This window comes from Dermacentor albipictus, chromosome 1, assembly GCF_038994185.2.
Source record: "Dermacentor albipictus isolate Rhodes 1998 colony chromosome 1, USDA_Dalb.pri_finalv2, whole genome shotgun sequence".
Classification (NCBI taxonomy): Eukaryota; Metazoa; Arthropoda; class Arachnida; order Ixodida; family Ixodidae; genus Dermacentor; species Dermacentor albipictus.
In genome coordinates, this window is record NC_091821.1 from 260,187,157 (window position 1) to 260,211,042 (window position 23,886).

The window sequence follows — 23,886 nt, forward strand, 5'->3', positions numbered from 1 at the left end:
TTGAATATACGTTCTCTTTTGCACTCTGATTATCTGTGGCAAATAATATGATTGCTAGCAAAATAGTTTTACTGAAAATGCATTTGAAACATTGGTTGAGGGCGTGTTCCCGACTCGTGACTTTTTACTCGCCACCCTGTGTTCATGGCGTTACAGACTACACCGCCACTGTCGCTGAAATCGCCGCTGTCTAGTTTGGAAGATTTGTAAAAGCTCCCTGTGTCGTCGAGAGACATCATCAGCTTCGCTTATTTCACGTGTACTGCGTGTTTAGCACGCGTTCTGCGTGTTTGCATTATGGTAGTGTAGGGTCTGAGGTAATCGACTCATCGTGACGTCACACCAAGCAGCTACCCGTTTCGGTAGCTCGTTTCCTGGTTATTTAATATTGTCGATGAATTTCTAAGCAAACTGAACTGCCCTACTGGTGACAGGACTGTCAATGCCATTTGAAGATGACGATATCTTGGTATGGTCAAAGAAACGCCGGAATTGCCCTTTCAGAAACCCTGCCCTGCGATATGGGCTTAGCAGTCAGGTAGAGTGCCCACTTGGTGTCTGGCAATAACGATTCGGGTTGAAGATCGGCCCAAGTGCCACAAGTCAATAGCCCTTGACATCTTTACACACGTGAACTGTGTGTACAATGTCAACAATACAAATCTTTTTTTCGTCCTTGAATGCGATTCATATGAAGGATGGACACAACGAGGACGATGGTACATAAAGAGCAAACTACAGCGTAATCTGTACATTTCTCTTGAGTGGGCGGGCTTTATATGCGACAACGAGTTTGTGAACAATGAAGCGACACAAGTCCACTTATGCAGCGTCCTTATGGTTTTTGACAGTGGCAATATCACGCAGATTGCTCGGTTATGGAGCCCCTCCCCCTTCATGCGTGGGTACATCACTGACACTTGACGCGTGCGATTATTTATCCTTCATAGGTACAACTTAGCATCGAGACTGGCTGGGCGCACAGAGGCGCTGTATACACGCCTAGCACTTGGTGCAGCGAAAACGAGTGCTTCGTATAAAGACGACGGTCACGGCAAATGGTGGCTGGATAGAAGCTCGAGAGAAACAGGGAAACAACAGTCTACAGTGTGCAATGACGCAATGCACAGAGACATTTTCACGTTTTGTTGGCCCAGTAGTGGCATGGGACGCAATAGTATCACCTCCGAAGCTACACTATGCGCCTATTAAAGACGGGCGCCTATTTGCTGTTCCTCTGCGCAACGACGGAGTTGATGCAGCAGAGTCCGGTAGGCCACATAACAGCGTCTGTAGAACGAGGCGGGTTCTACGCCGTCACAAAGCAGCCACACACTTGGCATTCGCGCACCTCACAATCGGAGCAACACGTGGTGACTGGCGGTCCCTTCCAGGCGGATCACGTCCCGAGAACCGCGCCTACACCGACGATGCGGCCGACGAGCGCCGCCGGTCGCCGAGCGGGACGCGTCATAAGCGGCTCTTGTCGACAGTGACGGCCGTGCGGCTGTTGTCGTCCATGGACGTGTGCAGGTTGTTCTCGCTGTTGGAGGCGCGCAGCGTGCTGAAGACGAGCCCGACGCGGTTGCGCACGCCCAGCAGCTCGCGGCGAATGTTCGTGTTGAGCCAGCCGTACATGATGGGGTTCGTGGTAGCGCTGCTCATGGCGATCATGTGGCACACCGCGAAGATGAGGTAGAGCCGCTGCGGGGAGATGCCCTCCAGGTGGAAGTCGGTCAGCAGGTTCATGGCATTCCAGGGCAGCCACGAGACCGCGAACACGACGGACACGTTGAGCAGCACCATGGTGGCGCGCCGGTTGCGGCGCAGTTCACGTTGCAGGCGCTCCGAGTAGCCGCGCTTGTCAGGCGCCGTGGCCGAGCCTCCCGGCACCGAGGCGGCCGAGCAGCTCAGGTGCGACTTGATGCGGAAGTGCGTGACCACGAGTGCCGTAGTGGGTATCACGAACTGAATGAGGAGAGTGACCAGGGTGTAGAGCTGCTTGGCGCCGGGTGAGGGCCACTGCTCGACGCACTTTTCATACATGTATCGGCGCGACAAGCCCACCTGCTGGAGGCTCTGCGACAGGCACATCGGCAGCGAGAGCGCTACCGAGAAGATCCAGATGGCGGCCATGTACCAGGCGACCCGTCGGCGGCTGTCCTCTGGTCGCTGCACGCTCACAGCCACCACAGTCTGGTGGCGGTCGAACGCGATGGCCGACACGGTGGCCGCCGACACGAAGACGGTGGCACTCTGGAAGCAGGGCACCAGCTTGCAGAGTAGCTCACCCAGCGGCCAGGTCTTGCGTGTCAGCGAGTACACCGTGAAGGGCATGCAGAAGAGGCACAGCGCCGTGTCCGAGACGCTCAGGTTGACCACGAACAGGTTGCGGTTGGTGCGCACCTTGGCGTGCGACAGGATCACGCCGGACACGAGCAGGTTGCAGAAGACGCCCGAAGTTATGAGGAACACGTACGCGGCCACGATGCCGGCCTCGGTGGAGCCGGAGAAGACGCGGTCGCTGCGATAGTGCTGCTGCAGGATGTCCAGCGCCCGGCCCAGGCTGAAGTTGAAGGCGCCCGAGTACAGCGTCAGGTTCAGCTCGGCCACGCTGCTCACGTTCATGGCGCCCACCTGCAAACACACATGGGCTGAGTGCTGCGGCAGCCTTCAAGGACCACTATACGATGGCTGTACGGGAGAGGCTGGGACCTCGGTGCCGTGAACTTGCGTTAACGCAAACTGTAGCAAAATATGCATTTATAAAACGAATACTACAGGCACAGGCACACATATATATAGAGTTGGGTGAATTGGCTGACCATCATTGCGGAAGCACAGCACACAAAAGAACGGACGAAACACAGAATCGGAGGAGTACACAGGACGAAAGATGAGGATTTACAGATCTCCAAGTTTTAAGAGAAACAGCTAATTATTATTACAGAGAGATTTAACTTTACCATTTCCACTACTGCATACATAGGCATGGCTGATATGGCGCGCAACGCAGGTATCTATCGAGGAAGAGTTAATCTGCATATATCCATTCCAATTTCAGCTGCTACGTGCATTTAAATACTAATGAGGTGTTTCCCTAAGAGTAGACAGCTTACATAAGCAGTTAGAGAGCACCCTGTGTACTCTGTAAACCTATGTGACGCCTATGAATGACGGAAAGATGCCTATAGGTAGGCAACAAGTTGCATAAACAAGGCTAAAGTGCCTCAGAGAGGCTGGCCAACATTTCGAAAGGTGCATCCATTTTCGTCCAAGGTGTCCTTGTCATCCTCGGCGTAGATGACACCGATGATGAAAAGACCGCCTTTGACAAAAATGGGTCCACCTACTGAAACGTTGGCCAGCCTTTTTGAGGCACTTTATCCCCATTGAAGTAACTTCTATACCACAGTGTGCTACTCCATCTATCGGTCCCCTTCTTTATTACAGGCAGGCAAAGAGGGTTTCACTTAAAGAAAACAAACACGGACATGAAGCGCAAAAGAAGAGTGCTCGTGTTGGGTCCATGCTGCCCGTCCTTGTCATGAGTGCACCATGTGAACATGCCCCGCTATCAAGGCCGAACCTTGAATCTTGGCAACCCTGTACTTAGCTTGTGTGACTTAGTTGATTCGTAGTATTTCACACAAATTCATACTGGGCTTTATACGCGCTATACAGTTGAACGCCTTTGCAGCTAAGGGCTTGGGCCGGGCCTCCAAAATCATTCGTCATACGGGTCAGTTCGTTGTATATGTCGCGCACCGCACAGCTCACAATATAGCCGGGACAAATCTATGCATTCGTTATACAGGTCAGTTCGTTGTAGAGGTGTTGTTGTAAAGGCGCTCGACTTTACTGCGTTAGAACGTGTGGACTGCATTACTGGCTTTACGTATTATGTCCTTCATCACGTTTGAGCTGCGAAGATTTTATTTTCATCTCGTCTCTCCTACTAATATCTTTCCACCCCTCTACCCCAGAACATCGCAGCTTGTCGAACCTTACAGTGCGTATACTCTATCTCTTTACCTCAAAAATTTTGCTCCCTTTCTAAATTATATGAAAATCAGGCACTGGTGTAATTATATCACAATGGGCCACTTGAGATTGACAGTATGAGTAAGTGAAATGAATGAACTGCGAGCATCCTCCGCTATTTTTACTCTGTTCTGCAGGACAGCAGTTATACGGACGCCTTATTTTTACCATCGACTGTCGTCGTGGTAGCTGGGTGGGGCATTGTAACATAACGCAGTGATTCCGGTGCGCGCTACGGCACATGGGACAATAGAAATCCAACACCGAAGTAAAAGAAGTCAAGTGAAGCCAGCGGCGAAAAGTGACAGACCAGCATAGCAAAGAGGAAGGGAAAAAAAGTGTCCGTTTTAGAAAGCATACTGAGCTTTGAAAGTCTCTTTCAGTAGCATTTTGTCTGCGCCGTTCCCTCCCTGACCAATCCTCTTTAGCAGTTAATCCACAACAGCCTTTGAGGTCACCATCATCATCACTACTGACGCGAAGCTCCGAAGCTTTTCTTCAACTGTTTACTGTGAAAAAAAAAGGAAGTTGCCACATTTAATGCGCTATAGAGATAGCAAGCAGTGAGGAGCACTCGTCGCGGAACTGCAAGTTTCATCCATGAACTATCGCAAGTAATGTATGTGATGGCTATTTCTGGTGCTTAAAATGGTTATTTATAGAAAAAAATTCTGTGGTAATCGCAACTATATATAATTGTTTCGGTACGCGTTCCTTATTGCGCAAGCTTTATAATTTTTCAACGGTGCGGCGCCCAAACATGGAATAGTTCGCCAAATATTGGCCTTTTCTACGTATGTCGCAGTCACAAATGTGCGGCGGCGGCCATCATGGCGTAGGCAGGCAACAAGAGTTTATGAGAAAGCAACCATAATACAACCTCCTAACTGGGTGGCTCATTACGCGATCTGTGACTCTACTAGAGAAACTTTACTAGACTTTACTAGAGAAACTAGAGTTATAAGGAAAAAAAGGAACAAAAGAAATTGCTTTAAAGCAATTTCTTTTGTAACAGAAATTGCAGAAACTGCAACAGCGCGTTGTCAATTGACAACGCGCTGTTGCAGTTTTCTAAAAGGGACAACTTGTCTGCTCGGCTGTGTTGTCAAAAGTTCACCGTCAGTGAATCGAGCCTGTCATAATGAACTTGCACCCATCCCCTTCAAATCAGCCAGACGAGCCAACAAGGCGCTGTTCACGAGCGGCCGTGTGTGCAGTGCTGTGCACGCGTAGCGGCACCAGACTGAGCCAGTGCGAAAAGCCCCATAGGCGCTGTAGCACCATGTTCACTCAAGCCCGGTGGTTCCAACACCTACTGAATCCGGTCAATTCTAGTTGCAAATTTCGGGATCAGGAAGCGTAAAAGGGGAATCACTTGCACGTTTGGTTGCTATTTTCTTTTCATACATGAAGAAATGTAGGAAATCGTTTAAGCTGTTCTCCCCCTCCCCCGCATCCTTTTATTTGTAAAAGAGAGAGATAGAGATAACCTATTAGGAGGAAAACAGGTATAGGGTCGTCTGAAGTATACTAAGCTGGTTACTCCGGACCAGGAAATCTTAAAGAGATCTCCGGGGTAATCGTGGGCACCTCTAAACGGCTTTTGGGGGGGAAACGACAGGGGCAAAAGGGTGGGGGCATGCTGGTTTGAGAAACCAAAGGACCCCGCAAGGCGTTCAATACACATTCACCGTGAAGGCGCGTGGCGAAGGGAGAAAAAAACAAGATCTCTCAAATTACCGGACAGGCCCGTGGACAGCATAAAGAGGCACGCATCGCTGGCACGGACAGATCAGCGACCATAACGTGGGCGCGCTCGGAAGAACACGTACTGTGCGATAACTCGCACTCTGCGAGCGGCGTCGGTGGGCGGCGCATATCATGACTCGGGAGTTCTGCTATAAGCGCGGTATAGGACAGGAGCGGCGAGGAAGTTGCCTCGAGGCGCCGTGAGAACTGATGTTGCGGCATCACGCGGCGGTATAGATTAGGCAATTAGCGCTGACGTGGCCATTTGTCGGACATCGATTCCCGAGATTCGCGGGCCTCACTCGCTCCATTACTGCGCCATACAAGCAGGCTGCGATGTCGCCGTCAAGCTGACGGGGCGATTTTGGGACGGCGCCTAAAGGGCGGCTTTCTAAAAACACACACATCTATCTACACATGTTTACCGATGACAGGAGGGATGTCGCGATAAGTGAGCAAGATATAGCCTTGTATACGGGCGGGTAAATAAGCCACCGGTCAGAATGGTGCGTTAGCGCGGCGGCCGGTTCCCTTTAATGGGACGTTTCCTAGGAAGCGCGGCAGCTTTGCGCGACGCATTTTTGGCGTCCGTGGCGTTCGGGGGGAACGCGCTCCCTCTTCCACGCTCCTTCATCCCAATTTTGTTTTTCCCAGCCTCGCGAGAAGGTCATTCTCGTGGCGATGAGGGCTCGCAGGCCGCGTAATCCCATTCGCCGAATGCGAAAGCGCAAGGAAAGGGAGAAAGGCTTTTCTTTACTTGATGGCGCATTCTCGGCTTTTGGTGGTTTAAGAAAGGATGAGAGCACTTTTCCCATGTGCGCCATTTCCTTTAATGTACAGGAACGTGGCACGCGGGGCACCCAGTGTACTGCGGGTCGCGCAGTGATCCCTGCCGAAGGGGGCATGCATAAAGCAGGATATGTTGACCACGGTTTATCGGATAAGGAGTGGCTTAGCGGATTCTGCTGTCTTCCTATACAGAAACTCTCTGTTGGTCCTTCGAGGAATGATTCCCTAACTGGTCGTACAGTGTACTTCCAGTAAGAGCATGGTATACATTGGTTGCTCCAAGAGAAAATGAAGAAGGAAGCTATAACATTATAACTGTATCTCGTGAGTGGGCCACACAATTTATAACAGCCGTATGGGGGAAAGCAGCAGCACAAGTAAAAGACAATTGCGTTAGGACTTGATGCAACACTTACTAATTTCTATTCGAACCAAGAAATCCACCGACAATCAAGGAATGACGTTCTCTTAAGTTAAGACACTGTCAATGCGTCAATTTGTTGGGGCAAAATTTCAATGACGAGCTGACATGTAGTTATAGCGGCACGCTTAACGCTGACGGTGTCTAACACTACTGGGTTACGTACCTCCATTTTGCAAATGTCAAAACCCGTAGACGAGAAAAGTAAGAGGATTTTACGGACTCAATTTTTTTGTAAATCACAACCATGTCAAGTGACAGAGTATGACATCGCAGAAGGCATATGGGAAGTTAACTGTTCTGTTTAATTGAAATGGTAGAAATAATGAAGTAAAGGTAAAATAAAGTGGGCAAGAAAATAGCATGCTTTGACATGTGTCATTGAAGGTGCCGGTTTCAAACAATGGCGTCGTTAAGAAAAAAAAATCAAATTATGCAAGTCATGCCCTCGGGCATAACTTGCACGATGCTTATATTCCGCTTAACCGTCTTCATACTTTCAGGCTCGTGCATGTGATGTAACAAAGCGATATTACTTCGGGGCTCCAGCGGCGCGGCATCGCAGAATATGACATTAATTCCCTCGATCAAATTTATAAATAAAAAAGGGGGGTGGGAGAAGAAGGCACGCGTGCATTATGGCTGTATGGCCAGATAAAATATTATGGGGAAACTAAGCGTAAAATTTTGCGCAGTGGATTTGTACCGAGACTGTAGGTGCTTTGCGATAGGCAATATAAACACGTACGCCATGGTTTTGTGTTGCTGACTCTAGACATGCGTTCAAGTTGGTTATCTTCAACTGTTGCTCGCCTAGGGTAGGATATGCGCACAAAACTAAAAAAAAAAGCAATGTTTAAATTGTTTTGAGACGTTTCTATGAAAGTGCTCCACCCTTTCGGAGAAAAGTCCTTTCTGTTCGAAGCACTTTGGAAGAAACGCTATAAAGAAGTCCCAGACATGATGATTACACATTCCCTTTGCCATTTCCTCTCGAGTTTAGAGAGCCACTGTTAAAACGGCGTACCATATGTAACTATGTTTCGTCTACTCCGCCCTCTATCGTGTTTCTTTTGTTTTTGTTTTTCAAGACTTCAGTTTGTTAAATTTTTGTCCTGTTGAAATAGTATTTACACATGATGCGACAAAATTGCCACTATCATCGTCACTGATGAATGCTTCTTTCACACTGAGAGAGTTGGAACTAGCTATGAGCAGCCTCCGACGTCGCTGTGCGGTGGGACCTAACCTTATCAGCAATCAGTTGCTGACTAACCTACTGGTTGAGAGACGACGTGATCGCCTGAAAATTTTAACGAAGTGTGGGCCAGAAAGGTTAACCCACATTTAGGAAGGGTAGATGGGGTGGTACTAGTTCTGAAGCCTGGAAAAAATCCGGCTGCTCTGAACCCGTACAGACCTGTAATGCCGTCCTCCTGTGCAGCGAAGCTAGTGGGGAAGGTGGCGTGCACAAGACTCACTTGGCACGTCGAGCAGAGTCGGAAACGACCGTCGTGCAGGACAGCGTTTCGGCAGCGTCTACACACAAAGAGAGAGAGAGAGGAAAGGGGAAAGGCAGGGAGGTTAACCAGAGAAAAAAGATCCGGTTGGCTACCCTACGCTGGGTCTAAATGCTCAAAACAATGTGCTGGATCTGCTAAGTCACATAGAACATTACAATGCAAACGGCCGGTCAGCACTTGCTGTTTTTACGGACGCCGCCAACGCTTACGACTACGTGTCTCATCATCAGCCAGTTACAAGCTATAGGCGTCACGGATCATCTCTTGCACTTATACATGCGTTTCTCAATGATCGTCGCATCAGAGTTCGTCTAGGCGACACTGAGCGAAGACATTGGCATACTTCGTGGCGTACCACAGGGGAGTCTTTCATCTCCCTTATTATTTAACATCGCCATGAAGACTTTCCCAAGAATACTAAACCATCGAACATCCGTGAAGATGTCTATATAGGCTGATAATATCTGTATATGGATCTCCGGCTACCAGCATCGTCGCCTCACACGAATAGCCCAGGGAGCAGTAAATGCCATCCAGAGCCACTTGACAACGCTTTGCTTACCCCTTTCAGCAGAGAAATCATCATTCATACTATTTCCAGGAATTAAAAGAAAATGTACACGCTTGAAGCTGAATTTGAACGGGTTCCAGATTTGACAAGTTACCAACATACGATTTCTTGCATGGCATTACCTTGGACCACAAGCTACTGTGCCGCCGCGCTGTTGTCAACGTTGTGGCGTCATCGACAAAGAGGCTTCATGGGCTCAAGCGAGTCGCTGGCATACGCTGGGGCAACCAGTCGACGTCGATGCTGCGGCAACATTCAGCGTTGGTCGTAAGTCGGTTCCTATACCAGCTACCTCTGATGTCACCCTCAGATAGCCAATACGAGCGCTTACACACCATACAGAGTAAAGGCCTTCCGCTGTCCCTCAGCCGGCATCGAACAAAAAAAGAGCCTACGAAGCTTAGTCACGCCTTCTACGACTTCAGGCTTCCCAGACTCCCATGCTCCAGCTACTACGTTTGAGTGAGTCTTCGCCCGGCAAAGCCCTCCTAAAGGGCAACTCTGGCGTTTTTTTTTAAACCATACTAGGATATTGTCATTTTCAAATGGCATTAACAGTTCCTTGACCGGTAGGCGGTTTCAATTCGCCTAGAAATTCATCGATAACATTGAACAACCAATAAACGAGATGCCGGAACCGAAGCTGGTAGCTGCTTCGTGTGACGTCACGATGAGTCGATGACGTCAGATCCTACACTACCATAATGTAAACACGGAGATCGCGTGCTAAACACGCAATACATGCGGCGCTAACGCCAAAGAAGTGAAGCTTATGATGCCTCTTGATGAAACAGGGAGGTTTTACAGATTTTCCGAACTAGACAGCGGAAATTTCAGCGCCAGTGGTGGTGTGGTCTCTGACATCACAAATACAGGGTGGCCAGTGAAAAGTCATGAGTCGGAAATACGCAACGAATCTTTAAAATTCATTTTCAATAAAACTAAACAACTTGCAGCCATACGGTCTGGCACAGGTAATCAGAGTGCAAAAGAGAATGTATATTTAAAATTCTACTAAGTTGACTTGACATCAAAAATCACCGGAGTTGCCCTTTAAGACGTGTAGGTAACAGACAGCACTCACGTTTTTATGCAGCACTGAACACTCTTCGAATGTTATGATTACGCTGCTCGAGACAAAGGGAAAATGTAGACCCACCGTGGACATTCGCGGATATCACATGCAACTTAAATGTACCACGACTGCCGTCAAAGAGATACATTCCAGCTGCAGAAGCCAAGTCACTAGTTCTGGAAGCCAAGTCACTAGTTCCGGAATATTTGAACGTAACTTACCCGAATCACCTCCAAATATACACAGTTGGCTCTGTCAAAGTAGACGAAGATCGCTGCGCAGCTGCATTCTATATTCCCTGTCTGAGATATGCGTGGTATGGCCGTCTGGACTGAATAGCTTCGTCGACAGTTGTGGAAGGCGTGGCTATAGCTGCTGCTCTGTGCAAATTAAAGACATTTCCTCCACAGAACGTGGTCCTCCTTACGGGCTCAAAAGCCGCGTTGCAACAACTCTACCGTGGTCTACCTTCCATCAAGTTCCCGCGCAAATCACTAGCCCTTGTGAAAGAAATCGGCAACAAAGGCTTCACAGTAAAGTTTCAGTGGATTCGCACCCACATTGGCATTGCTGGCAACGAAAAAGCTGGTGCTCCTGCATACGCAACGCTCCAGCATCCTCTCAAAGTAAAGGGCACAAAGGGTAATCAAGTTAAAAAATCGGACATTCGAAATCCCCCTTTCGGTCACTTTCGGTTCCACCGCATATGCTATGCGTAACCACGAGATTTCGTCGAAGGAAGGCCTCACTTCTATATCGAATAAAGACAGCATCTGCTAGTACAAAAGCATGGTTATTTAGGACGGAGCGTATCAATTCTCCTAACGAGACCGCCATCACCACCACCATCACAGGAATCACTTACTTTGTGCGAAGTTTCCTCATTGTAGCATTCCCTACACTTGACCGGTTGCTGCGACAAGCTTCCTTCTATGACGCACAACGATCAGCTGTCTGCGGCGCGGGTTACGTCGAGATGCTCTTTACCCAACCATTATGGAAAGAGCCCCGAATTGGTCTCCTTCGGAATACGTTACTCGCCCGTTACGCAGAAAGCGTAACGCTCTGGGTGACCTAATCATTATGTCATAGTCTGCACTCACTCTGGCGGCATTGTACAATAGAAGCATTCAACCTCATCAGTCGACAAAGGCTATCTTTCGGGAGAAATCTGCTAAGCGCGTAATGTAGCTGCTGTGCTTGAACTTTCACCACTGTTGCATTTTTAGGACTCACATCTACGTCTGCCGGAATTTATAACCTAATATTTCCTTCTCATGAGATGCGAAAATGTGTGCTTTTACTACTGTTCTTGCTGTAAAGTTATCGGTCCCTAAATTTGTGGTTGAACTTTATCGCATAATAAAGAAGAAGCAGTAAAAAACAAAAAGGCAACGTCGCGGTTTAATAGCTAGGGCGTCCGGATTGCCTGTCTTCCACCTCAAGCTAATATTGATAACGTTCAATGCTGCGAACCATTTAGAGTCAAGGAAGAGTGCACAAAATCTATCTGTGTAAAGCGCACAATATATTTTCTCGTTGCCTTCTCCTGCGCATTTGTGTAAGCAGTTTGTGTGTCTCCTGCAGATAGGCTGCGATAACGTCTTGTTTGCAATGGCTGAAAGCGGGGAAGTAATACGACATCGAGCCCTTCGGCGTTACTGGCAGGGGACTCGAAACCGGAAGTAACCGCGGGTATAGCCAGGCCGTGTAATCTTGCGCCGGTAATTGAAGTCAGAGCAGCAGGGCCCGCCGGCCTTTGTTAGTGGATTTCACCGTTCTCGCCGCCTCGCACCTATACCTCCGCTTAGAAGTGTTTGGTTTCACTTCCGACCTGCTTTCTCTCTCTCTCTCAACACCAGCACCCATTGTTTTTGTGTTAACGCATGTCCTAACTCGATAGCAGAAGCGAGCGTTTTATATTGTCGTGATGTGAGAACTCAAAGGTTAAAAACGTGGTTCAACAGGAACCAGGACGGTCCTTTCACACCGCGCGCGAGTAACTTCCTCTTATGCGCTAGTCCCTTGCTCGTCATCGTTCTTATCGCCCAACGGACACGGCAATATTTAAAGTTTGATACGGGCCCACCAATGTAACGAGAATAAGATTAGTCAAAGCTGCTATGCGCAGCTGAGCGCGATTGCGCTGAAGAAGGCGCCACCTGGGCGCACAATTATTATTCGTCTGTCACCATAAATATCGCGCTGTAGAATCGAACGAGGAAATGGGGCGGAAATAAAGAACGTCAAAGCGTTGATATAACAGGAAGCAAAGACAGCGTATACGCCATAATCGGGATTTTTCGGAGAAGCAGGGCCAAGAGATGTCGAGAGATCTTTTTTAACTGCAATGCAAATTGCTTTGAACAGGCCGGCGTTTTGAATAGACGCGGCATAGTAGAATAGCATTTCGTATAATAAAGGGCAAGTGCTCAACTTGCGATCCTGTTAATGTCGTCTGGAGGAGCCCTAGTGACACGCAGCTTCAGCAGTCGCCAGTAATATGCTACCTCTACTGCAGACATGTTTATGAAGTAGGGGCTGCTGAATATTAAAAAGTGGAGCGGAACACGCCAAGAGAACCCCTCAAAAGAAAGAAAACAAAAACAGAATAACTCAGAGGAGCTGCTGCTACGTTTCCTTTCGTGTTGTCCTAGTTGTTAAGCTTAATAGGTTTAGACGGCTTTGGTTAGTGCAACCACCCCTCGCACTTACTGAGAGCGCTGTTTTCGCTGCAAGTTATGCCGCATAGCTAAGATAGAACAAAAACAGAGAAACAGGAAATCAATAGGAGGGGACATCGTTCACCCCTGCATGTCTCATGACAGTGAAAGTAATGAACCTTTGTAAATAGAATTTTAGAAGAATAATGTGCTTGTTTTTTATCAGCATCCTTCTCGTTTTTTTTCTGCTTTTGGGAATGGAAGCTTACGAGGGGGGCCCTTGGAGTAAAGGGAGCTAAATCCGGGAGAAAACTGAATTATAATTAACAGTGAGAAATTCGTCATGATAGCCCCTTTTACAGAAAATAGGCTCTGAAAGATTTAAGATTTCGGGTGTGTCGAACACGTCCCACGTAGGGCTGCCAACCGTTCCGAATTTAGTGGGGCAGTCCCGAGTTATGAGTAAATATCCCGTGTCATGACTTGGTCCAGTCAGGACCGCCAAATATCCCGACCTTTGCTTTCTTTAATGCGGAAGCGTTATATGTCATGAAGCGAAAAATTCGGTGGTGCCGTCAGAGATGTTGCAAAAGGTCACGTGGCCAACCCACGGGAGGCGAGCGTCGCGTGGGCCACTGAGGTGTCGTTAAATCACCACCAGATGGCGCTGGCGTCCGCGCATCCGGAGGCACAAGCAAGCAGACTAGGTGACGATTTTTCCCCTCCCCGTTTCAAAGGGGATGCCAATAAGTCACCATCATCATCGTCGTCGTCGTCGTCACGGTAGCGGCGGCGCCGGCCGTGCAGGGGAAAGAAAGCAAAGAACTGGAAAGCTCGCCTCCACTCATATCGTTCGCCGCAAACGCCGCAAGCGTTTCCCGGTAAAAATTACAGTTTCCTAAGCTACAGTTCCGGGAAGCGGCAACTGTGTGCATAGCGCACAGTTGCCGCTATATACATATACACCACATATACATATATATACTATATATACATATATATACATATATATACATACATATATATATACTATATATACACTATATATACATATACATGTACTAAATACATAGCGCCACGCGTCGCGGCGCTGCCAGTCGGTGCGGTGACTTCGGTGAGTTCTGTCGTGCGCTCCGATGGACGAACCTTCGACTTCTCAGTCAATAGCTGAGCCCGGCTCCTGTAGACGTCCACGCAAGTACACGAACGAGGCCGAGGCTTCATCGGAGAGACGTTTCAATGCTTTCGTATTCATCCACGTAGGGATACTTAAGTGCCCATAAATTCTTTTTCTGCTAAACCAGAATGAACCAGACTTTCTTCTCACGATGCCTGACAACTCAGTTGCACATTCTTCTATTTTGTCTTCTGATGAATAGTCGTAAACGTGAAGGCGGTTTCGTTGTTGTCGCGGTTCTAGTTCTGTTGTTAAACCCTAGCCGTTCACAACACCTCTATCTGTATTGGTAGCGGTGTTAGACGGGCCAATATACTGCAACTTTCGTGTTGTAAATCGCGACACTGTTCTTTTTTTTCAAGCAAAAAACTTCGTTGCACCCTCACACTGGCGGCTCCTGGCATTGACAGGGTCTGCCGTCGCCAGCCGCCCGTTTAACTCTCCCCTCCTCCCCTTCCCGACTTCGTCCTTTCGAGAGTTGGCAATACTAGACACACGGTAGATTTTAAGGGAAAAAAAATGACTGGCATCAACAGCAGATTATGCGGCACTTGTCAGACGAGACGAAAAGTTGTTTCACTATTTAGAAGGAATTTTCTGGAATAGCGGAACACTCACACTGTTGTCCATAAATAGGCATTTCCGAGAGTGGCAGTAGTGCTAAGATTTGGCTCCTAGAATTGACCATGCTATTCTATTTAAAGCAGGGTAGACTTAAGACACCATCCAGCCGAATAGTGCTATGTGTGTTCTCTGCACCTCAGTGTATACGCATTAGGCATTACCACGATGGACATTAGTGTTTTGTTGATACCTTTACTGAGGCAAACGAAAAGATCACAGTAATAAGCAAGCCTACGAGCTTGTAACACGTAAGTTTTTAGCTTTCCTGTGCGAGTTGGGTTTGAGGTTTGCCGTCTTCGAGGTAGAGAATGTAAGAGCCGGTCAACGCGGCTTGCCTATCTTAATTCTAGGTCACCTCCGCGCTTCGTTTCCAGCCGTGAACGTGAAACAATAGATTAAAATGTCATGATTTGCAAGGCTTTTTTAAAACAGAACTAAGCAAAAAATATGTAAGTGCGATACATGCTACCAAACGAAAGGCAGTCCTTCTTTAGGGCAGCAGTGAAGTGTTCACAAAAACAGATTTGGAGGAGCGTGCAATCATTACCATTGAGTGAGCATATTCTTGATTGTGCCAGGTTCTCGTTATAGTTTATAGAATGGCATTAAAACACGCCATTCTGCTGCGTGATTCTTTTTCCAAGACGACACATCTGCGGAGTAGTTGGTGGCCTGCATCACAGAACATGCTGTTCAGGCATGGACGAAACCACATACACAAGAACGGATGGAGTGATACATATAACTAGTTCACAATTTTTACTAATTATTATTTTCTGACACCAACATAGACGCGCACGCATATCAGCGACGTCAGGGCAAGAAACAACAGAAAAAAAGTCGATAGGGAACCGATATCTCTTCAGTAATAAGAATATGATAGTAACCTCGTGACTCATGGAGTGGTGTTAGAGGCGTAGTTTATTAAGTGAAGCGGAAAGATGCGTATCATAGTGATGGTCTAGTGACTTCACACCGCAAAGAGAATAGTTCTCTGCTTGTGGCGATGTATAGGAGGTGAGGACAAGGAAGAAGGGGTGGTACAGGCTGCCCGATCTCCACTTCCTTGCTGTTTCGTGCTCTCTGAAGTATGTGTTATATTCGCGTATGGGTACGCATAACGGTGGTATTAAAATAGCATTAAACGAATCTGTACTCCTTGCTGATCTTAAGATGTTGCATTGCATTGGGATTCCTTTTGCCTTAAAAATTCGACCGAGCACTTTACAGTACTCTTCTTTTTTTGTAGACCTATGTTGAGTGCAACGAAATATTTGTTTATGCGATTTTACTTGCCAGAACCGCGATATGATTATGAAGCATGTCGTATTGGGTCACTCCCCAAATTTGGACCATCTGGGGTTCTTTATCGTGCGTCTACATCGAAGTACACGGGTGTACCTTCGCAATTCGCCCCCATTGAAATGCGGCCGCCGTGGTCGGTATTCGATCCCGCGACCTCGCGCTTAGCAGCCAAACACCACAGCCACTAAGCAACCACGGCGGGTACCCGCGATAAGATAGCTGAGCATGCTTTGAGCACGGTGTTCCCAGTGCACGATATGTAATAATAATAATAATAATAATAATAATAATAATAATAATAATAATAGCAACAACAAGAAAGGATCTTCGCTTCAGCTACATTCCGTGTTCCTTTCGCTCTTAATCACTTCAAACCTCAGTATTCATGTAAACATCTCTCTGGTTTTGGATGAAATATTAACGCTACTGTAAATGCCTCTTAGAAAAAAATGCGCTATGAAAAATTCAGCATAGCGGAATGGCCTTATTCATAGCAGATGCAAGAAATTTCTTGAAACGGCATGCGGTACATCGATCTCGGAGGTTTTGCACGGTACACACGGGAACCATAAACGGGATATATGTAATCTAGCGCGAGGCAGCCAAATCGCAGTTTATTGTTCCTTGTTTTCTATTTTTGTTCTCGGTCCTAAATGGCCGGCTCCGCGGCTACTCATTTGGGAAATGTTCGTGCAGCCACCAATGAATGGTGGCAAGAAAGTAGTAAAACATAGTACTCGGCAAATTATTGACTGTATGCTAGTTAATGGCACTTAAACTCGATCGTTTGCCACATTTTATCCATACCCTATTGAGAAGATCACAACGCGCCGAACGTAAACCCTCCAGAGTGATGAATAGGTGCCTGGAGCCCATACAAAAGTTTAGGTTACCTTAGTTCGCAACTCGTTTCTGAATATTTTATATGATTTTTAATTTTTAATTTTTGAACTTTTAAATGACCTTGTCCCTTTACAACAGTGTACGTGGTAGCACCCCTCTCCGTTCACAAAGAGAAAGACAAAGTAACATGCAGCGGCATGGCAGCTCAGTGAAAGTGCTACATATTTTCACAAATATTTGGGGAATTCTGTGCTCCGTAAGTCAACTGCTGCACCGCTTGAATCAAGAGTCCATGTGCTCCGCTGGGCAAACATGATCCGCCAGAGAGCAAGGGTACCTTGAAACTACCGCGTACAAGAGAGAGAGAGAGAGAGAAAGGGGCGCAGGCCGGCAGCGCCAGTTGAGGAGTTTAAAAGCGAAAATAAAGTGGCACCAATGGTTGCGGCACACGCGTCTAGAGCTAAACCGACCAGCGAAATGCGCAGATGTTCAAAGGAAAGTGCGCATATCCCATGGGATTTTCTGTTTGCTCTCTCTCTCTCTCTCTCTCTCTCTCTCTCTCTCTCTATATATATATATATATATATATATATATATATATATATATATATATGTGTGTGTGTGTGTGTGTGTGTGTGTGTGTGTGTGTGTGTGTGTGTGTGTGTTAAGCAGCCCAGGAGAGACTTTTTACCGATGTTTTTCTCGGCAGACAGAAGGTGTTCCGGGTGAGTGCGCGCGCCACTTTTTTTCCCTCGGACAGTGCGATCTATATCGCCCGTCGAACACGATCAGCGTCTTGGCTTCTGAACTTTTGACAGAGCTTCACAAAAAAAAAAGCGGAACAAGGGTGAAGCAAGAGACAGTGAGCGCTTCCGTTTTCTTTCGCTACCCTTCCTTTCTTTTCTCTCAAGGGCGGAGGCGACGTGATTGAGCGCTCAACTATAAGCCCGGGGAGACGCGTGCCACATCAGCTTGTGCTCTCACCGTGCAAGAGGGAAGATGCGACATGCCGCGTTTCGCTACCGCCAACCCTTTCGTTCTACGCGTCCCTCTATCCCCTAGCGGCGGGGCGTTAAGAAGGACAACAGTTTCCTTAGCCGCGACTCGCTCCCCGTATCCAACGCGAAAAAGCCCTCTCAGGGGAGCAGTGTCGTAGCCGCAGCGAGGAGATAAGGGAAAGCCGTGGTTTGCGTCTCCAAGAAAGGGTGCCGACGGCCTTCGCGTGACGCACACCTCTTCCGTGCCCCGCGTTGCCCAAGGGCGGTGAGGCCGACGAGAGAGCGCTGCCAGCTGCAGTCACCGCGTAGCTTGTTGTCAGTTTCTCTCGCGACGTCTTCTTGCGCAAACCGCCTTGTCGCCGGCCGCGGGACAGCGACGCCACCGCCCGAATCATCACGGGAGCCCCTGCGGAGCGCTGTTTATGGGGGCGCAATGGGACGCTGACCCAGGCCTCCAGTTTCGGGACTGCCATGCCAATGCATTAACAAAAAAAAAAACAAGAAAAGAACTCGATAATGAAACAAAGGCGCGCACCGCGGCGGGTCCCACGGGAACTATGATGCACGGTGAAAGACACGTGAAGCACGTGAATTATTCGGCACGTGAAGCGTTGCCGAATAATTTATAGACCACGCGACGTGTGGGTCTAAAATCTCCATACGCGTGCCAGGGCGTCGCCCCGACGCACTCCACCGCGTGCTTCCACGGGCGAGCTCTCTCGCTCTCTCGCTTCGCCCATATCGCAACGCTCGACCGCCGTATACGCCGCAGCCAGAGCAAGCAATTCGCGAGTGCTGAAGTCGACTGGGACCCATGCCAGGTGCAACATAATTCACTCTGCACGATTGCTGAGCTTGTCAGGCGCAGTTCGTTGCTTCGAAGCAGTGTCCCTGCACCCGCAGAGGCGTCAGTGCACCTTTGCACGAATATTAAAGGAGTGATTCCATCCTCCTTGTCCTTCGACGTCATCGCTCCTTCGTAAGCATGCAGTGCGGAATACAAAATTAAAATAAACCTTGGGTAATTTCTCGGAGTTGCGCGTTTAACTCGTTTCCTTTACAAGTTTCGCCTCCCGAACGCACCTGCCCTCTTTACAGACGATTAGTGTTGACTTTCGCAGTTCTAGCGCACTCAGTTCATCCGGGACGACAAATCGGAAAGACCCAGCGACGACAGGCTGAACCTAGGGCATTGAAGAGAAAATTATGACGGTAAAGTATATAACTTGCCTATGCAATAATGCACTATATAGAAGGTATGGAAATATATGCCGACTCAGGTAACACTGAAAAGCAGAAAAAGAAGTGATGACTTGACGAACGAACGAACGAAATAAATAAATAAATAAATAAATAAATAAATAAATAAATAAATAAATAAATAAATAAATAGCCGGACAAGGAAGGAGCCGACGCGTACTAAATGCTGCAGAACTTTCCGATAAGAAATGAAATGAAATCATAATAAATCTTTGTTCGACATTGCGTATACAATGCCCGGAGCACGGCGAAAAAGCCAAAAAGAGGTGTCTTGACTGGGCCTGTGCTCGCTAAAACTGACGCGCACATTCGCATCAAAAGCACACCTAAAACAATTAACAATTTGGGAGCACTACTTAGATATGCAAAATGCAAAGCTATCGACAGATCTACAGATAATGAATACAAAAGTAAACATTCCTAACAGCTGTACAACATGACTACACAAACTATAGTACAGAAAAACGCTCCCTTGCTCTACGTAAGATATTAACGGCGCCGCAAACGTAGGCAAGATAAAAGCAAGCAGAGCATAAATTCAAAGGTGCAAGTGTACCACAGAAAAATTAATACGTAAGAAATAAAAAGAGTTTTATTTTTATAATTATAACTAAGACGAATTGGGGCCCGACGTTGATGCATGGTGATCAATGAACGCATTTGAGAACTTCAGTTACCAAGCAAGAGCAATTAATGCGAAAGATTTCCCGCTCTCCGAACATGCAGTTGGTTGTGGGAGGATAGTAAATGTAGTGCAGTGGTGGTATTCTCGAGTGATCACTTTTGTGGATGCGACCACATTCGTGCGGTTTCACGTGACTCGGCATCGGATGCGTTGGCATCTACAGTCATTAGCGTTCAGGCCGGGCGCTGCAGGCCAAGGACGCTGTCGAGTCACGCGAAATATCGCGAAAGTCGTCTTAGCCCCAAAAAGTGATCACTCGAGTATGCCGCCGAAAGAAGCCAAATATTTGATTTTACCAAGACAGCTGGGATGCTTTTGAAAGCTGGAATTTTCGCGACCATGGCGTAATGCTGAGGCTTTTGTTCTTCGCGGTCAGGAGCACCTGCAATGGTCCAGATAAAGTAGACGCAGAGAAGGGGACGATAGCTGGATTTCCAAGCGTGGTTTCCACCCACACGTCCCAGCTATATGGGCCTGACTTTTAAGACATCTCCTGTCAGCTATTCTTTTTTTGTTTTTTTTTTTGCACAGCGGCGCATTGCAGCTTTTATACTTTGTGTGTTCTTGTGATATGGTTGCTGCTTAGGCAACTTAGTACATCAAAAGCTATAAGGAAGTGCACGCGAAAACAGTGCATAAGTTATTACCTGCATGTAAAGAACTATCATTGGTTGATGCAAGCAAACACGCCAAGAAAAAAATTCGGGGATTTTACGTGCCAAACCACGCTATCTTTATGGGGCACGCCGTAGTGGGGGACACCAGATTAATTTTCACTACGGGGGGTTCCTTAACGTGTGTCCAACTCTAAGTGCACACGCACTTTATGTCTCCCCTTCCGCAGCGCAGGGTAGCAAATGAGACGTTTGTTTTCCGTTCAACCTCCCCCGCCTTTCACATCTCATCTCTCTCTGTCTCTTTCTAGCTAAGTGCATGAGTACTTTTGCAATTCGCTCCCATGAAAATGCGGCCGCCGCGGCTGTGATCGAACCTTCGCGCTCAGCAGTGCCGCGACGCAAGAACAGCGCGCATGCGCCGGTCACGACAAACCGCCATGGGAAGAAGCAGCAGCAGTTTCATCAAGCATGAGGCCTAAAGCCCGCGAACCACAGGAACAAATTACAGACGCATTTTCACCGTGGGCGCCAGCCGGCGTCGTTAAGGAGAATGCGATGCTAGGTCACTCTCGCTCAGCGCCGGCTGCAGTCTGTCCGTGACAGCGCTTGGCGATGCCGAAAGTGGTTCGCAAAGCAGTAAGCAAGCAAATAGAAGAAACAATGGTCTCCGAGGCAAGGCAACGAACCAGTAACGACACTCTAGATCTCGGATGCCAAGCAGAAACCGAGACCAGACATCTTGCTAAACTCCAGAAGTATTAAGAAACTTTTATAATGGGAAAAAAAAACTAGTGTTTTCTGTCGTGCAAAATATACGTGACAGCCGTATACACCGGATGTGCGACGCTTTAGGATGAAAGGAACAGGCTACCCTGTACCACGCTCAATGTACTACGCTGAAGTAGAGCGTATTTCGTGACTGAGAGGCGCCAATGAAATTCGTTGAGCGTTCACGCCGTCCGTCTCTCGCCGAAAGTGCGTCGTAAATTTCTTTCGCGTGTTTCGGCCTTAGGGATGAAACGTTTCGAGTACAGGCCCTGTCTCGTTCAGCGCCTTGTGTCTGTTGTTATCGAGAGTTGAAGCTGAAGGGTTTCAGCCCACACTTCCTGAAATGCACCACTCGTGTGGATGCGCACATCAGGGAGCGAAGCGCAACCGGGTAACTGCACTGTACTTCGGAAGACCTACGTCACTGCCTCTTACTACGAGATGTGACCAGGTTACAATTCGGTGAGCATGCTGTGCTGTGATTTTCTTTTCTTTCTTGTTATTACCGCTAGACGAAGGTCAAGCCACTTTTTCAATGAGATACACAACACTTGGGCCGTATAGGGCCAATGGTCACAGGGCACTTTTGATCGCGTTTCGCTTTATACATCTTGTTTGTTTCTTTCTCTGTTTGTTTGTTTTTGTTTGCTTGCTTGCTTGTTTGGATGTTTGCGTGAAGTGTTTGCAGAGAGAATCCAAGCATAAGCAAGAATACCTGACCGTCTAGAAGCTATGGTGACGTTCCGTAGACACTAAAAAGCACGACAGACTCTTCGGGAAATTCTCATTCTTTACCAACCTTGGAACCTTTCGGTGCACAAGGTCTCTTAGTTCACGGCAGTAAGAAAACCATAGAATATGCAATGACCTCTGTGGAAATCAGGTGTTGGTACAGCGGCATGAATACGAAAAACTGCACATTCTAAGCAGGAAGTAGTCAATTTGGGCAGAATAGCACAATGGTCAGAAATACGAATCAAAGAGAGAGAGGGCGAAAAAATAAACAGAATAGCATAAATGTGCCCACCCTTCGGTTTGCGTAGGACATTGGAGGCGATATCTGTAATGAGCTCTTCCTTGGGGGTCGTTGAGCAAGCTCTGCGCAACCTTTAAGCTTGAGGAAGTCACTGGGAAACTTTATACAAATGGTCCCGAGCTGTGCGCAAGCCTTAGGAAACCTTCAGAAAATGTTTTCGAAAGCTATGTTAGAGTTGGGGGGCGAACAGTTTCACTTAAACGCAAAACGTCGTCGTCATGTCATACCTCCTTTTTAGTTATTAAGTCTTCACTTTAACAAATCTTTGCACCTTAGTGTCACAAGCACTTTATTGTTGACCATGCCGTAACTTATGCATGGCCTTGAGCAGCACGTTGGTCCTGAAGTCACATGAACTCACACGAAGCAGCTACCCATTTCTGTTTCAGTGCCTCATTTATTGCTGATTAAAAATTATTGATGAATTTCTAAGCAAATTGAACTACCCTACCGGCGACAGGACTGTTAATGTCAATTGAAAATGACAATATCTTAATAGTAAAAAAAAGCACCGGAACGGCCCTTTTGAAGTTTGAAATAAGTGTCGTGCTGATTTTTTTCCTCGAAGTTAATTAAGAATGGTTTAGAAAAGAAGAGATCAGTTTTCGGGAACCTTTACATTCGCATCCAGTTTGGCAGTGTAGGATTCTGCTGCTGCCATGACGTTTTCTAGACAGATAACCTTTTCTTTCCCACGAAGATGTCGAAGTCAAAACATTTTTATGTCTTTTCTTTCTTCTTTTTGTTTCATGAAGCGAGACAAAACTGAATGCGTGTAGAAGTGTCACAGTGTCGGATATACGCTGCCGGTGAAGTTAAAATTTTACACAAAGCCTACAAAGCTTGTAATATGGTTGCAACTCACGTATGGTAATGACAGCAATTTTAACCATGGTAAACGCAAGTAAATAGCGCTTTTGGAAATAGTCTTCATTGCAAATTACGCGAGAATTCGTACATATTGTGACATGCTAACGAAGAAGACGTTTTAAGCTTGGTTCGAAGAAGACGTCGCTCTGGACTTCACGCGCTGTCTAGCATCTTATCAGCTGCTACAGTTATTGTAAATATCCTGTAAATATAATTCTAGCTTGTTTTACCTCCGTAACATTTTTGGTGGATGTTGCGGGATCAATATCAAGACGGATTTACTCAGCGTGCGCTCCTTGGCTGCACCTACATTGCCAGCTCAAGGGGAGGATGCTTCGGGCACGCCGGCACCCACGCCCACGGCCATTCTCGCATTACCCCGTGACCCAGGAATCTTTTCTGGCACCGACAACACTGATGTTGAAGACTGGCTTCAACTATATGAGCGGGTGAGCGCCAGCAACCACTGCGACCAGGCCATCATGCTCCCTAATTTCATATTTTCATATACGAGAAGGAACTTACTACCTAGGACATTTGTAAACAGAAGCTCCAGGATCTGTTTGGCTAGCCTGCTGGACGTCAGCGCGCTTAGCGTGTCCAGACCTGTACTAAGTCGCACCTCACGTACATCCAGGACGTGCTCGCTCTGTGCCGCAAACTGTATCCGAAGATGTCCGAACCTGATAAAGTCGCATATGTCATTAAGGCCATAGCAGATGATGCCTTCCACCTCCTTGAGTTCAAGAATTCTTCCACTGTGCAAGTCATTATTACCAAATGCTGGCGGTTGGGTGGGCCACGTTGCCCACCCATTTCCCTGCCTTCCCAACACGGCTGCTACGTCTACCTTTGAATACCTCCACAG

General features: G+C 47.5%; 1 protein-coding gene across 11 annotated transcripts in view; it reads right to left on the reverse strand.

Annotated features, from left to right (window-relative positions):
- Positions 1 to 1,131: 1,131 nt before the first annotated feature.
- The window catches only part of LOC135902899 (neuropeptide F receptor-like), a 424,407-nt gene continuing 401,652 nt past the window's right edge, over positions 1,132 to 23,886 (reverse strand). For 8 of the 11 annotated variants that reach the window (XM_065433213.1, XM_070531292.1, XM_065433211.1 and 5 more), the window contains one exon: positions 1,132 to 2,637. In XM_065433213.1, the coding sequence (XP_065289285.1) occupies positions 1,471 to 2,628 (1,158 nt within the window). In that variant the 5' untranslated portion in view covers positions 2,629 to 2,637 and the 3' untranslated portion in view covers positions 1,132 to 1,470. Of the gene's footprint in view, positions 2,638 to 8,423; positions 8,543 to 23,886 lie in introns of all 11 variants that reach the window. The other 3 variants (XM_065433212.1, XM_065433216.1, XM_070531294.1) reach the window with 1 other exon arrangement.